Source organism: Gymnogyps californianus, chromosome 28 (assembly GCF_018139145.2).
Source record: "Gymnogyps californianus isolate 813 chromosome 28, ASM1813914v2, whole genome shotgun sequence".
Lineage (NCBI taxonomy): Eukaryota > Metazoa > Chordata > Aves > Accipitriformes > Cathartidae > Gymnogyps > Gymnogyps californianus.
In genome coordinates, this window is record NC_059498.1 from 810,190 (window position 1) to 825,386 (window position 15,197).

General features: G+C 55.4%; 2 gene segments (V, D, J or C); both read right to left on the reverse strand.

Moving 5' to 3' along the window:
- Nucleotides 1–312: 312 nt before the first annotated feature.
- Nucleotides 313–2,013, reverse strand: LOC127026685 (T cell receptor alpha variable 4-like). The segment is given in 3 exon segments: nucleotides 313–492; nucleotides 1,270–1,550; nucleotides 1,962–2,013. Coding segments are annotated over 3 exon segments (513 nt in total).
- A 7,175-nt stretch (nucleotides 2,014–9,188) lies between these two features.
- Nucleotides 9,189–12,647, reverse strand: LOC127026686 (T cell receptor alpha variable 36/delta variable 7-like). The segment is given in 3 exon segments: nucleotides 9,189–9,416; nucleotides 11,401–11,741; nucleotides 12,599–12,647. Coding segments are annotated over 3 exon segments (618 nt in total).
- Between the last annotated feature and the right edge of the window lie 2,550 nt (nucleotides 12,648–15,197).

The following is a 15,197-nucleotide window of genomic DNA, read 5'->3' on the forward strand; positions in this document are numbered from 1 at the left end:
CAGCTGTGTCAGCTCCTACAGACACACAGGCCTCACTGGGAACTGCCTGGGCCCAGGACCCCACGCCCAGAGGAAGGTTGCCATGCCAGAGGAAGGAGGAAGCCCTCCTTCCAGCTCTCACTCGCCTCAGACCTTCAGCCCCCTAGGGCAACGTAGCAGATCTCTTTGTGGCTCACTCCTGAGGTCTGAACTGGAGTCTCACATGTGTCTTTCAACAAGTGTCCAGCTCAAGCTTCTCTCCTATCTCCTGGACTTCACTTCAACACCAAAGGCTCTCCATCTGAGGTTAAGGGGAACCCTGTGCAACAAGCTCTATGTCCCGAACCCTAGCCACTGTGGGACACACTTGACGGTGTCTGTGACAATCAGTATCTCCTTCTCGTGCTGGTGCCGAGGTAGAACTGCCAGCTCTACAGGATGACTTTCCAACACCAGCAGGTGCACACCGGAAGCGGACGCTGGAGCTGGAGGATTCAGTTTGCAGTTGTGTACCTGAGCCAACTTTACAAAGTTACCAGCAAGAAACCACTTCTGGTTGTGGTTTCAAAGCAACGGCTTGTATTGGCACTGTATCAGTTGGGTCTTTCTGTTCCAACGGTGCCTGGTGATGCTAGTGGGCTGAAAGAGATCCCCAGCCCCTGCTCGTTGAGCAGCAGCAGCGCCCGGTTCTGGCGGCAGGACCGAGGGCTGCCCGGCTGCCCGTGGGCAGGAGGATCTCTGCTGCCCGCCTGCCTGTGCAGAGCAGAAAGGCGCTGCTCCTCGCCGGGAGCCAGCGGGGCCGGCGGCTGCACTCGCTCCTTCGCGGGCACGGCCGGACACCGCCACGGCTGCGGTCGCGATTCCTCCGCCACTGTCGCGGGGGATTGCTGTGTGCGTCCCGGTGGGAGTGCCGGGGTGAGCGAGGGGCGGGAGAAGGTTTGTGCCCGGTGGGTGGCTGCGGAGCCGCGTCGGGGGCATCACCCGGGGCTGCGGGGCACGGGGGCTGCGGGGCCTCGGCCGGTCCGGTGTCGGTGCCGGTGCCAGGGTTGATGCTGAGGCCGGTGCCGGCGGCGGTGCCGGTCGATGCGGGAACCGCCCCGGGGCCCAGCGCCGGGCGGGGCCCGGGCGTGGCCGGGCGGGGCGAGGCGGCCACGGCGGGGCGAGGCGGCAGCGCCCCCTGGCGGGCCCGCCCGGGGCTGTCCCCCCGCCCCCGACACACACGCCCGGCCCCGCCCGCCGCGGTTCCTGCCCGGCCGCAGCCCCGGCTCCTCTCCCCGTGTCTCCCAGGGCGCAGTAATACACCGCCGCGTCCCCGCGCCGGGGCCGGGCGAGCCACAGGGCGCTGGACCGGCGGTCTGCCGCCACCGACAGCCGCCCCGCAGGGTCCCGCAGCTCTTTGGACCCTTTAGTGCCGCTCACGAGGAATGCGGGGCCTCGGCCCGGGAGCTGACGGTACCAGAGGATGAAGTCTCTGGTCTGTATGTTGGGGTGTGAGCAGCTGATGCTGATGCCGGTGCCCTCGGTGGTCTCTGCCGACGGCTCCTGCTGCACCTGGGCTCTGCCCACTGCTACTGCCGAGAAAGAAGAAGGAAAGGGCAAAGATCACCAAAGATTGCCCAAAAGTCAGGTGCATGAATGGATGGATGGATGGAGAGAGGAAGAGGAGGGAGAATGGTTGCTACAGTGAAGGACAGGGGGCTACATTCAGGGCAATAAGAACGGCTGAATGCACAGGGGAAGGAGAGGGTGCATGGAAAAGCAGGCGTGCATGGAAGCGGGCTCGCACTGACATAGGTGGTAGAGAAAGAGGGAGAACAAGAAGAGAGGACTCAGAGGGTTTGGAAAGGGGGACAAGGGATGGCGAGAGGCGGGGAGGGGGAAAGGCACGCTGAAGAAGGAGAAGGAAGAGGTGGCGGTGGGCTCCCTGGGGAACACCCCGGGCACAGCCCCGGCCCCCATCCACCGCCGCCAGCCCCACGCACCCAGGAGCACCGCGGCCAGCCCCGCCAGCCCTGTGCCCCGGCACTGCCGCATCCCGCCGCTCCGCCGCCCGCGCCTCGCTGCCCCGCGCCAGCCCCGGCTCTCTGCTCCGGCCGCGCAGCCTCGTCTCCCTCTCCCTCTCCCTCTCCCTCTCCCTCTCCCTCTCCTCTCCCTCTCCTCCAGCTCCGCGCTGGGGCTGAGCCCTGCACCGCCGCCGCTCGGGCTCTCGCCCGGGCTGAGAGTGCTCAGTGGCTCTGCACGGGCACAAGTTTGTCTCCTGGGAATTGGACTTCCCCATCCTCCAGCAAGGCCACCCCAGCAAGAAGAAGCATGTACAGCACCAGGGGCAGCCTGGGACAGCAGCAGGGCCCTCACCCGGGAGGTGGACCAGCTGCCCAGAGCTGTCTGTGAGCTCGGGGGCTGGAAACAGCAGCCACGGATTCCTTGCAGATGGCAGAGAGGAGGCTGAGAGCCTCCCTTCAGCGGCCTCTCTGCAGTCCCAGCACGGTGCCTGAAAGCTGTGGTGTGGCAGAAGGAGTGTGAGGGTAAATGTGCCCATGGGCGTGCAGGGGTCAGGGAGGGCAGGGGTGGTGGGAAATCAGTGCCAGAACGTGGGTGAGAAGGGACCTCCAGAGGTCACCTAGATCAATCCCCCATTCAGAACAATTCCTGTTAGTTCAGCTTGCTCAAGGTTGCATTCAGTCCAGACTTGAACACCTCCCAGGATGGAGATTGCACAACGTCCCTGGGAAACACATTCCTTTTCTCATTATTTCTTCTAGCCTATTGCTTAATCAGAACTCCCCATGTTCTGTCTCCTGGGCACTTCCAGAGACTAGGTCCACCTTCTCTGTCTCCTCTGAACAAGTAGTTGTAGAAAGCAGGAAGGTCTCCCCTGAGCCTTCCCTTCTCCAAGATGGACAGGCCCACTTCTCTCAGCCTCTCCTCGCATGCCAGGTTTGCCAGCCCCTCATCCACCTTGGTGGTCTTTGTTGGACTTGCTTCAGTATGTTGATATCCTTCTAAGATCAGGGCACCCCAGCCTGGATGCAGTACTCCAGATGTGGCCTCACAAGGGCCAGAGGGGCAGGGTCACCTTCCTGGACCTGCTGGCAACACTTTGATGAACACAGCTCAGGATGCAGTTGAACTTCCTTGCTGCAAAGGCACACTTGCTGTCTCATGTTCAGCTGGGCATCTCCTAAAACCCCACACCCTTTTCTGTGGGTCTGCTTTGTAGGCAGCCAGACCCCAGCCTGCATGACTGCATGGGCTGGTTCGTGCATCAGATGCAAAAACTTGCCCTTGCTCTTTTTGGCCTTCATGAGCTTCCAGTCAGCCCATTTCTTCATGGTCACAGCTCTTTGAGCCTGGTCATCCAGCCAATTTTCCACCCACCTTATCATCCTCTTAATGAACCCATTTGTCTCCAATTTGGTCATAAAGGAAGAATGGGAGAGGCTGTCAAAGGTCCTTCTAAACTCCAGGTACACATATCCCCTGCCCTGCCGTTCTCCAGAGTGCCTCTTACCTCCTGAGCAAGCAATGCGGTTGGCCCTTGGCTACACTAGAGCTGCAGCTCAAAAGCAGCTCCACAGAGAAGGGAATCAGCCCTAGCTGAGCTCTTCCAGAAGAGCTCCCTGGCACTGATCTCACCAAGGGTCACTACAGGGAAGGGGGGAAGCCTTGGCTGCACTGTCTCCAAGTTGGACGTGAGCCCAGGCAGGCAGACATTCAGGAGGGGAGATGGGCTCAGGAACTTTACACACCTTGGACAGCCCTTGTTGGAAAGAGGGTCCCTTCTGGACACCCCTGTGGGACAGCAGCAGGCTTTGGGGGATGTTGTCTCAAATCCAATGTCTCTTCCCTCCCAGGGGCAGTTGCTGGGCACTCAGACTGAGATTCCAATGCAGGGCATGAAGGTCCTTGTGGGCTGAGGTCCAAGGCAGTCACCATTTCTTTGGCTTTCCCTGTGAAAGCCCCAGGGTCTGTCCCTTCTACTCAGAGCACAGCAATGTCAGGCTCCATGTTCCTTTCATTCAGTAACTGTTTGGTCCAAGGTCTCAGCCCGTGCCTGACACAGCGCCAGGCCAATGAGCTGCACAAGTACATTTGGCATTGGCTTGGACACGAGAGGGGGCTGTGTCCCACCCCAGACACCACCGGCACTGCATTGGAAGCAGATCCACTCAGGGATGGCCAGCACATGGTCGGCAGGGTTCCTCAGCCTTTCTCCTTGGCCATAAAGCAAAGGCCATCCTTTCGAACACTCTGTCGCTGGAGAGAGCAGCTGTGTCCTGGCCTGGAGAGGCAGGGAGGGGGGACTACCAGCCATGCTGAGGCACTCCCAATATTGTTACACTGAATTAAACTAAGGATCCAAACTGGAGTGAAACCATCCTTGTTGGGGCCTGAAATCAGCAGCAGTGGAGCATGAGCTCTGCAGGGGCAGAAAAAGGAGGGCTCAGGAGGCAGGGGCTGCATTTCAGTGCCTCTTCCCTGGACAGATCTCTAGCATGCTGGTGCCATCACCGTTCAAGTGCACTCGGGCTCCTTCTGACCCCGGGAACCTGCTGCTCTGTGGTTCTCACGGACAGAGCGGTGGAGAGTGTCCCTGCCACGAGCAGCACATAGCCTCGTGATGAGGGACACACAAGGACACACACACGCAGGCTCACGCACACCAGCATGGAAGTATACACAAATTTGTGCTCCCATGTGCATCCACACTAACCTGGCTGCTTACAAGTATATGCAAACAAGAACAGACATAGGAACACAACGAACCATGGACTCTGCTGAGGACCCCTGGGGACTGGGCGGTGTTAGGCAGGATGGGGTCAAAACCTAGCAGCACAACGCCTACCTGTGGGGAGGCAACAACAAGGGACCATCAGGGTGAACTGAGGAGGGAGGGAAAGACAAGGACATGGCACGTCCTCATGCACAGGAGCCCATGGCATCCAGCTGAGGATTGCTAGAGCTTCTTCCCGAGAATGGCACTTCAAACAGCCCCACCAGAGTGACCCAGGGTAACGCCACTTGCCTGCTCTGGACCCGTCCAGCACATGAGCTGAGTCTTGTGCCAGCACTGCTGCATTCCTGCCTGAGAAATCCTGGGGCCTTTCATCCCAATGCTCACAAGAAGCCTTCACAGGGGAATGGGCATGGCCCAAAGCTGGACATGAAAAGGCAGCAGTGCAGGAAACCAAAGCACAGCCCATATCATATCACAGCCGAAAGCTGAGATGTGACTTTTGTAATTAGGAGGGAGCCTCCCTGGCCAGGATGCTCTTTATAGGCTGATGAAAACTGTGTGCCTCCTGGCCGAGCCTCCAGCTCCCCACCCAGTAGTGGTCTTGGCTCCTTTGGCACAGGGTAATCAGGCTGCTCCTCACTCACCCTTATGCTCTGCTTCCTCCCTGTTTCTCTCTTCCAGGGGCACCTCCACCCTTAGAGACATGTCCTGCTACAACCAGTGCCAGCCATGCCAGCCCTGTGGCCCGACCCCGCTGGCCAACAGCTGCAATGAGCCCTGTGTCAGGCAGTGCCAGAACTCCACTGTCGTCATCCAGCCCTCCCCCGTGGTGGTGACACTGCCCGGCCCCATCCTCAGCTCCTTCCCACAGAACACCGTTGTGGGCTCCTCCACCTCCGCTGCTGTTGGCAGCATCCTCAGCTGTGAGGGAGTGCCCATCACCTCTGGGTGCTGTGACCTCTCTGGCATTTCCAGATGTTACTATGGCAGAAGGTGCCGCCTCTGATCAAGACGTTGGGAAAGCCCCACGGAGACATCTTGAGGAACTCAGAATGTGGTGCTGGGCAGAGGATCGATCTTTTGGATGTTGTTTGCAGGATAGCTGACTGACCTTGTCTTTCTCTCCCTTTTCATTGTTTGCTTTGGTTCCCCTGGGCTGCAATGTCCTCCCAAGGCCAGCCTGGTGGGGACCATCTGGCTTCTCCCCCTTTGTGGGGCAGGCAGACAAACATCATGCAGGAACTATGCCACAGCCAAGGAGCGCAGACTCTCTGCTGCCCTCGGTGCTCCCTGCACTGCTGACTTCCACTTGGAGTGACTTCCCTTCCCTCTTTCATCTCATTAAAGCTCTGCTGCATTCAAGCCTGGCCTCCATGTGGTCCTTCCCTCCGTGGACACTCCCCAAGCTGCCAAAGGAGAAGGGTGTTGCTCTGGGGTGCAAGGGGCACAAGGAGACCCTTCTCCATTCACAGAGGAATGGGAGGTTGGGCACCATGCAGGGGTGCCTCTTTTGGGTACTGTCCCTTGGAGCTGAAGAAGACATCCCTGACTGCTCTGCTGCCAGTGACCATCAGGCCTTGCCTTGCTGCGTCTCTGCTCACAAATACCCAGAAAGGCAGGAGGCCCTGAGGGGTCAGCAGCCCCATGAGCTCTTGAGGAAGGGTGTTCCTCTTGCTATGGCTGGAGCTGTGCTGGGGTGGCAGGAGGTGGGTCTGGGGCTTTGGAAAGTGATTTGCTTTGCAGAATGGCAAGAGTTGTGAAGCAGGGAACAGCCCTTGGGATGGCCCACAGCTGCTACTCCACCTTCCTCTCCCCTCCATTACACAAACTAGGGATCATGGCCAGCGGGCATGGGCAGGAGTAGCAGGGAAAAATCGCCCATGCTGCTGAATGTGCCAAGGGTGGAAATGGGAGCTAAGCCTGTGGGCTTAGCTGAGGGCAGTCAGCACAGACATGGGGACAGTGACACGGTGTATGTCTGAGGGAGATCAAATTGCTTTGATACAGAGCATGCAGGAGAATGTGAAGATCAGCAAGGACAAGGGTACCAGGTGCACTTCCCAAGAGAGCTGCAAGCGGGTGCAGAGCTCTTGACTGCTTCATTGGTCCCCCCTGGGAGTTTGTGCTCAGGAATTGTCTGCCATTCAGGGGGGAGAGGATTCTTTTACGTGTAAACCTCATCCCTTTTGGATCGGTGGAAATGTCTCTTGGCAGCCACTACAGTCCCATATCTTATTTCCTGCATGAAAATCCAGATGTCTTGACCAAAGTGTAGAAGTGGAAGAATGGAAATCCCCACACCCATGTCCTCCATCAAGAGGGAATTATGGCTAATGAAGCATCTCTCAGAATGACTGAAGGCCAATAGCTTCAGTCTCTCTTCTCCAGTGTCTTCCTTCCAGAGGTGCTGGTGGGCTTCCTCAGGCCAGGGGACATACCCATCTCCTTCCACCGCTGCATGGCCCAGCTGTACTCCTCCCAGCTGCTGGGCAGAGACCAATGCTTCCTCTGCACTCTCATGTCCTATGGCCACTGCTTGGCTATCTGCAACCCTCTGCGCTCTGGGGCCATCATGCATCAGGCTGTGTGCATCTGGCTGGTGGCAGGGACAGGACTGGCCGGTTCCCTGCCTCCTGCTCTGCATACAATACTCACCTCCCATTTGGCTTACCGTGGGCCCAGGCACATCTGCCACTTCTTCGCTGTTCTGCCAGCCCTGCTGGCCATGGCTTGTGCTGGCACTTCTGCCAACAAGGACGAGATCATCGTGTTGGGGATGTGACCCTCGGCTGCTTCCTCTTCATCCTCACTTCTTACAAGTGCAGAGCAAGAACCATCCTGCAGCTCTGCTGTGCAGAAGGCAGGCACAGAGCTGGCTCAACCTGTGCTTCCCATTTCAGTGCTATTGGCTGTTTCTATGGCCTGTGTGTCTTCATGGGAAGTGACCTCAAAAGGGTCACTAGACAGAGTGGTGGCTGTGCTTTACACCACTCTTACTCCCCTGCTGAACCCCTTGATTTACACCCTAAGAAACAAGGATGTGAAAGCTGCTGGTAGTTGTTCACCTGCAATAAACAACTGGCAGGGTTGTAGTGTTTGACAGTAGAAATGACAAATAGAGCTGTTCCCTTTGAAGTAAATGCTCTGAAGCTTGACTTACCAAAACGAGGTAACCCTTCCATGGATGTGATCTGCACAGGGTCCTGTGCTCTCATGAGGGGTCCACATTTTTCCCTGTGCTGTAGGAGTGACTGAGCACTGGCATAGGTATCCCAGGGAGGCTGCCGAGTCTCCCTCATTAGAGATATTCAAAAGCCACCTAGACACGGTCCTGGGCAACTGGCTCTAGGTAGCCCTGCTTGAGCAGGGGAGATGGACCAGATGACCTCCAGGGTTCCCTTCCAACCTCAACTGTTCTGTGATTCTCTCATTCTGTGAGAGCAGCTGATGCAGAGCAGCTCAGGGTTCCCAGCATCTGAAGGGATGTAAGATTACCTATACTGTCCTCTCTTTCTTCCTAGTCTTAGCGCTAATAAATGGCATTTTAAGGAATGCTTTGAAGAGGCTGAGTGCCTTTCTTACTGGGATCAGTCAGTATCATTTCTGGTGCCACAGTGTTAGCAGCCTGTGGGGAGTCTGGCTTGTCCCAGGCACACCATGCTCTGCTGCTGTGTGAATACACCACTGAGACACCACTCCCTTTGCAGAGCTGGGGCTGGTCCCACACCCCCATGCCTCTCCTAAGGAGATCACTTAGGACAGTTGGGAGCATCTAAGGCTGGAGGAGTTTGTTCACTTGTAATGTGGGGATTCTTTGGGGCTGCAGCAGCAGGGATCTTCTCTAGTTTTTACATTATCCCTGACCCACAGACTTGGGACACGGAGAGGCTCAATGTCTGGAAAGGCCATGACAGCTTCAACTCTGCTGTGTTTTCACTGCTCTGTGCACGTATGTGCTTTTATGTGTGTACACCTCTGTATATGAGCGTGCACATAAACCTGTTGCGAATAGATGCGTGCTAGGAGCATGCATATGTGTAAGCATGTGTGCTTGAATATCTGTGCATACATGTTGGCATTGGGGGGTGGCTGTGCCTGTGTCTCCACATGGCATCCTTTGGAAACGTGTGTGCACACACCTCTTCATAAGTGCACACATATCAGTTATTCTTTGGGTATGTGCAAGCTGAGGTGTGTGGTTGTGCCTGTGTGTGTGAGATTGTGTGTGCACACCTATCTGTGTGTGTGCATGCCTGTGAGTGTGCATACCTCTGTGTGTGTATAGGTGTGCATGTGTGTGCACCCATGAGGGTATGTCCAAGGTCTTGCTAAAGTCAAGGTACACCCCAGCCAGTGCCCCTCCCCTTCCCCACAGTGCCAGTCACCTCCTCACAAAAAGCAATGAGGTTGCTCAGGCATGATTTGCCCTCAGTAAGCCCGTGTGAGCTGCTCCCAATCCCCTTCTTGCCTTTCATGAGTTTAGGAATGGCTTCTGAGAGTATTTGCTCCATCTTCCTTCCAGAGGCTGAGCAGGGACTGTCCAGTCAGCTCCTTGAACACCCTTGGATGCATCCCAAGTGATCCCATGAACTTGTGTACGTCCAAATGGTAGTAAGAGCTCCTTAGTCCTTTCTTCTTCTACTGGGGATGCTGCTTCATTCCCAGAGAGTCTGCGGAGAGGCTCAGAAATGCGGTAGGCCTGAGGTGAAGCCATACCGGTAAAAACTGAGGGGAAATAGGCATCGAGTACGTCAGCCTTTTCCCTCTCATTTGTCGCCAGGTCCTCATTCTCACCGAGCTATGAGCCCACATCTACTTAGCCTTCCTTTGGCTGCCAATAGGCTCAGAGATACCTTTCTTGATTCCCTTCACCTCCCTTGCAAGTTTCCACTCCAGCTGTGCTTTCTCCTCCACATTGCAGAGGACCATCCTTGTGCTCTGAGGAGGCTGTCCTTGAAGGTTAGCCAGCTCTCCTGGGACCCTCTGCTCTCCAGGGCAATTACCCATGGCATCCTGCCAAGCAGGTAGGTCCCTGCTGAGATTAGGATGTGCTCTTCTGAAGTTGGGGGCAGTAATCCTCCTGTTTGTCTTGGTCAGTCCTCTGAGGAACTTAAGCTCCACAGTCTCATGGTCACTGCAGGCAAGGCTGCCCTTGAACTTTACATCATCCAACTGTTCTTCCTCATTTGTGAGTCGCAGGTGCAACAGAGCCTCTCCCCAGTCCATTTATGGATTGCCTGCATCAAAAATTTGTCTTCCATATGCCCCAGACATGTTCCGGTTTGCTTGTGCCCAGCCATTTTCCTCCTGCAGCAGACACTGAGGTGGTAGAAGTCACTCATGAGCACCTGCACTCATGCACACTGCTAGTGTGGGCACTGCCTGGCCTGGGCTGGGGTCATCCTCACTCCTGCCTCCCTGCTCTTGCTTTCTTGGTCTAGCCTGCCCACTTTCAGCTGAAATTTAAAAACTCACAAGCTCCTGCTATGGGCTCAGGTCACCATCTGCCTGGCATTTCCTTCTCGGGGACTGGGGCGTGCAGCTCCCAAGGGGACGATGACGGTTCCACGTCAAGGGCACACAATGTTCCTGTTGGTCAATGGCAATGCAGCATTTCCCTGGACTGAGCTGTTGTACTAAGGTAGGCCTTGTGCTTGCCCAGGGGACAAGGTCCAGGGCCCTGGCTAGCAGAGGCATTGGGAGGTCACACATGTGACTACGTGAAGCTTGGAGAGGGGCTGTCTGTAAAGCAGAGGGCTGTGCTGGGTGTTCCCCCACCCAGCAGAGTCAGGGACAGTGCCTGTCCCTGCGTGGGGAGTTTCTGCAGCAGCTGCTGCTGTTCATGGAGATGTTTCCCTTGAGGAGCCACCTCTGTGCCCAGGGATTAAAGGACAGAAAAACCCTTTAAGGGAAGACAGCAGGGCTCCAGGCACAGTTTGATCATTCGTGACTGCGTAGACACAGGACACTTGCTACCAAACACACTGTTTCATAATACCAGATGAGCAGGAGGGAAAGACCAGCTCCCGCTGGGACATCTAATGCCCCAGCAACAAACTGGGGCAATGATCCAGTGGGGTGGATGAGACACCTGCTGACAGGAGGCTGAGGCTGGGGCTGTCTCCCCCGAGCCAGAGAGCACAGGGGAATGAGGGCCCATGGATGCCCCATGCTGGGAGCTGCCTGAGTTGAGCTTTTCATTGTCTGCATTTATTTCGGCTTGTTGACGTACCAATAGATAGGAGAAGAGAAGGTACAGCATCCGTTTACATCAACTGCCATGGGTGAAGTTCAAGAGGGAAATAACACAATGGAACGAGTCTTAAGGTGTCTCCATCTCGAGACAAGACAAACCCAGTTACTGTTGCGGAGGATGGAATTGCCTGTGGTTATTAGTAGTGGTCAAGATGAACAGCTTGTTAATAGGTAAATGCAATGGCTCATGTGTGTGCTGCCTGCACTTTACCAGACAGCGGAGCTTTCCATGCATTGGCAATAAGAAGACAGTGCCTTCATTTAGTGTGGTATGGGAATATTTAAGACTGTGTCTGCATAAATTGATGTCTCGAACGGACAGAAAACATTACATCACAGGATCTTGGCCTGCAGAGCTGTGGGTGCGCAGGGCAAGCAGCGCTGGCTGTCTTGGGAAGCAGCAAGCTCAGCCTTGCACAGTCACATGCCCGCCCTCCCCTGGCTTCTTGCACAGCCAAGGAAGCTCCCTGCACCAGGGTGTCTTGCACAGCACAGAGGTACAAGGCACTGTCAGAGACCTCGACTTCCTCCAGCTGCAGGAGGCTGTATTTCCCTGTGGTGTTCAGCGACGTGGTGAGACGGCCGCTCGGCTTGCGGCCAGCTGCTGCCTGAAACGAGAGCAGCTGGGGACCTTGGCCTTTCCTCTGCTGGTACCAGAGCAAGCCTCTGAAGTCAGGGGCCTGGTATGTGCAGGTTGTTTGGAAGGTGTCTCCCTGCTTCACTGTGACTTGTCCTTCTTGCTGGGTGACGGTGATCTGCCCCGTGGTGCCTGCAAGAAAGGGAAGGTCAGCAGCTCTGCAGGGAAAGGCTCCGGGAAGCAAACCAGGAGTGGATGCAAAGTCCTGGTGGAGAAGGCACCCTGTCCCTTGCCCTGCAGGAAAATCCTGAGGCCTGGGGACAGCCAGGGGGAGAGCAGTTTTGGGCAGGAGCTCAGAGCACTCAGCACAGTGTGGACCCTGAGGAGAGCTGTGCTGTGTCCCTGCTCCTCCTCCCTGGTCTGCGACTGCCCAGAGGACCAGGGAACAGCCTGTCATGCCTGACCTTTGTGTGCTGGGACCAGCACCCCTCCCGCAGGTTGAGGGGCCCAGGGAGCTACGGCAAAAAGATTCATCCAGCTTCCCCATCCCTTTCAACTCCGAGGGCTCCTAGGTCCTTGAGCTCATACAACCCTGAGCTGAATGTTAGAAAGAGGGAGGCCTGGCTGAGTTGACAACCAGGAGGAAACTGGACGCTATGGCAGCCATGCAAGGAGGCCCAGCCAGGCGGCACAGTGAATGTCCCAGTGGCAGCTTTGACAGGATCTGTTACTTTGTGTTGGAAGTGGAGAAATTTGAGGCTGCAGAGACAGCTGAGATCTCCTATGCTGCCCACAGGTGGATCAGAAGAGAGAGGCAGAGAGAAAAGATGGAGAAAGGCTCTGAAGCATCTGTTCCTCTGTCTTCTCTTCTCCTTTCCAACAGTAAGTACATCTTGAGAGAACCAATACAAAACCACATACCCGAGATGACATTTCCCAGTGTTTTCCTGTAATTCAAGAGAATTTCTATGCATGGACCTGATAAAGCTGGTGAGAGTTTTCTGAGGAGGAGGAGAAGAAGTATGCATTGATGAAAAGGCAGGACTTACCCAGCAGTTGCCCCAGGAAGACAGTGAGGACGAGATATCCAAGGTGCATGCTGAGTCCGACCCGCCTGTTTGTTGAGTGAGAGAGAGTCAGAAAACCACCTCCCGGCCCCGAGATAACAGAGCTGCCGGAAACGACTCTGTTGGGGGAGCAAAGGAAGAAGCGGGGAAGAGAAATGATCTGTTCTTCCTGTGCCTGAAGTGCTCCTCCTGGGTTTCTCCCTCCTCCAGCAGCAACACCTGCGGCTCCCTCAGCCAACGGTGTTCTGAACATTTGCACGACGGGGGGCCCTGTGCACTCTGTACACATGTACAGGAAGAGGAGGATCTCTGCATTTCTGCTAAGAGGAGAAATCGAGCCATAGTCCTCAACATGCAACCATCCTTGCTGACCCCAGGACCACAACCCTGGGAGTCTCTCCTTCCTTGATGCTTCTGTCTCTGCTCACAACATGTCCTGGGCAATGTCCAGACAGCTTCTGAATGCCTCCAAGGATGGAGACTCCACAACCTCTCTGGGCATCCTGTGCCAGTGCTTCCCCACCTTCACAGTGAAAAAGGGATTCCTGATGATCAAATAGAATCTTCTGCGATTCACTTTGTGCCCATTGCCTCTGGTCCTCTCAGTGGACACCATGGAGAAGAGCCTGGCTCTACCTTTTTCACACCCTCCCTCCAAATATTTGTACCCATTAATGAGCTCTCCCCTGACACTTCTCTTCTCCGTACTGAGCAGTCCCAGCTCTCTCAACCTTCTTCACATGAGAGTTGCTCCAGTCTCTTCACCATCCAGAGTGGCCCTTTGCCTGACTGTCTCCAGGATGCCTGTGATATGCAGTTCCCTAGTGAAAACACCCCCCACCTCACCCTCTGGACTCACAAGCACACCCACATTCGTGTATCTCTCAAATATCAGCATGGGTCCTCAGCCCATCTAATAGCCCTGCCTGGAGCCTGGGCCATCTTACCCAGCACCTGGGTCTCCTCCTTCTCTCTGGCTAGGCCAGCCTGAGGTTCACTAGCAAACCACTAGCATGCAACCACCTGCTCCTCTCACAATCACCCCCACACTCTTGGACCCCTCAAACATTACCATGGCTTGGTAATATCAGCCTGTCTAATATCCATATGCTGGCCTTGGGCTCCCTTACCCACCTCTGGCTCAGACTTTAGATGCACATTTTCCTCCCACTCACTGCCCAGGACAGCTGGAAATATGCCCCATGCACATCAGGTTCAATTCACAAATTAAAAGGAGAAACACACTGAGGTCCCTCCAGTCACCGGTCCTTTGACCTCTCACACAGACACATGCAATGGGGTCCCTCCAGTTACTGAATTTACTGATCAGGCGCAGGGCTCATCCCAACAAGTGCACTGACCAGCCCCTGCTTAGGTGCAGGTACCTCCTTTTGCCCTTCCTCCTCTCTATTGCCTCCTCTTGCTCCTCTCCAGTCCTCTCTTCCCCCCACCTTTGACCCTTCCCCTAAGCATTCCTTGATAAGTGTAGCCTAGTCCTGCAGGACCCTCCTCAAACATCCATAATCCTCATAAACTCAGCCTGACCCACTTCAAAGCCACACCTGCAGTTTCCTAATGGCTCAATAGCAGCTGCAGAGCTCTGGTCTCCCTCCTTGTCTCCGTTATCACTTACTCAGAGATTGGTGTCATTGTGTGCTTTGTTTATCACTTTCCCTTTTACTTGCTCTTCCCTTTGAAAGGAAAAGGGACTTGATCTGACAGCCTTAGTGAACCAGCAGCTCTCACCTTCCACACGCCCTTACAGTGACCTCTGCTGAAGTTCCTCAGGTGTGTGAGTTCCTCAAGACACTGAAAGGCTCCTGTCCCCAGAGAAAATTGGGTCTTTTGAGTCCAGGCTCTGGGGAGAAGCCCCATGTTGAGCTCAGCCTTTGAAGGGTCTCCCTGCAACACCTGCAGCAACACTGTTGTAGCATTCAGTTTTCAGGATGACCGAGAAGTTACAAATGTGAAGCAAAAGGGAAAGATTGGCCAAATGACCAGTCTCAGATGTAGGGTGGGTGTGAAAAAGCACTCAGGTCACTTGAAATGTGTGGAATGAGATAATCTGTGCCCACATATTCCAATGTATGTATTGTTTCCCTATCCGATGTCCTACGTTTCTGGCAAGATCCTGAATCCTCTCCCACAGGTGTTAACGTACACCCCAGCATGAGGACAGACCTGAATTCCACCTCCAGGTGGGATCCAACCCATAGCTTTCTTAACCACCTAGGTGAAAACGGGGCTTCTCATCCACCTTCCAGTACCTCATACAGATACTTCTCTCCAGGTGCCTCACTCTCTTTGCCTCCTTCTCTTTCCCTCGGGCTCATGTTTCCTTTGGATGTATCTGCCACTCCCTCTCTTGCACAAAGCCTGAGCTTTTTTTGTCACCTCAGACGGCCTCACTGCCAATAGCTGCTGTCATGGCCTACTGAGCTGACATCACTCCAGTAATTAGAACATGTTGGCCTGCCACCATGGCTGCTTTTGTCAGCTTCCCCCACAGATGCTCTCCAGGGCCAGATCTTTGCTTTTGAAAACAGACTTAGCATAACAAGAGACATGTGCACAGAGGGAC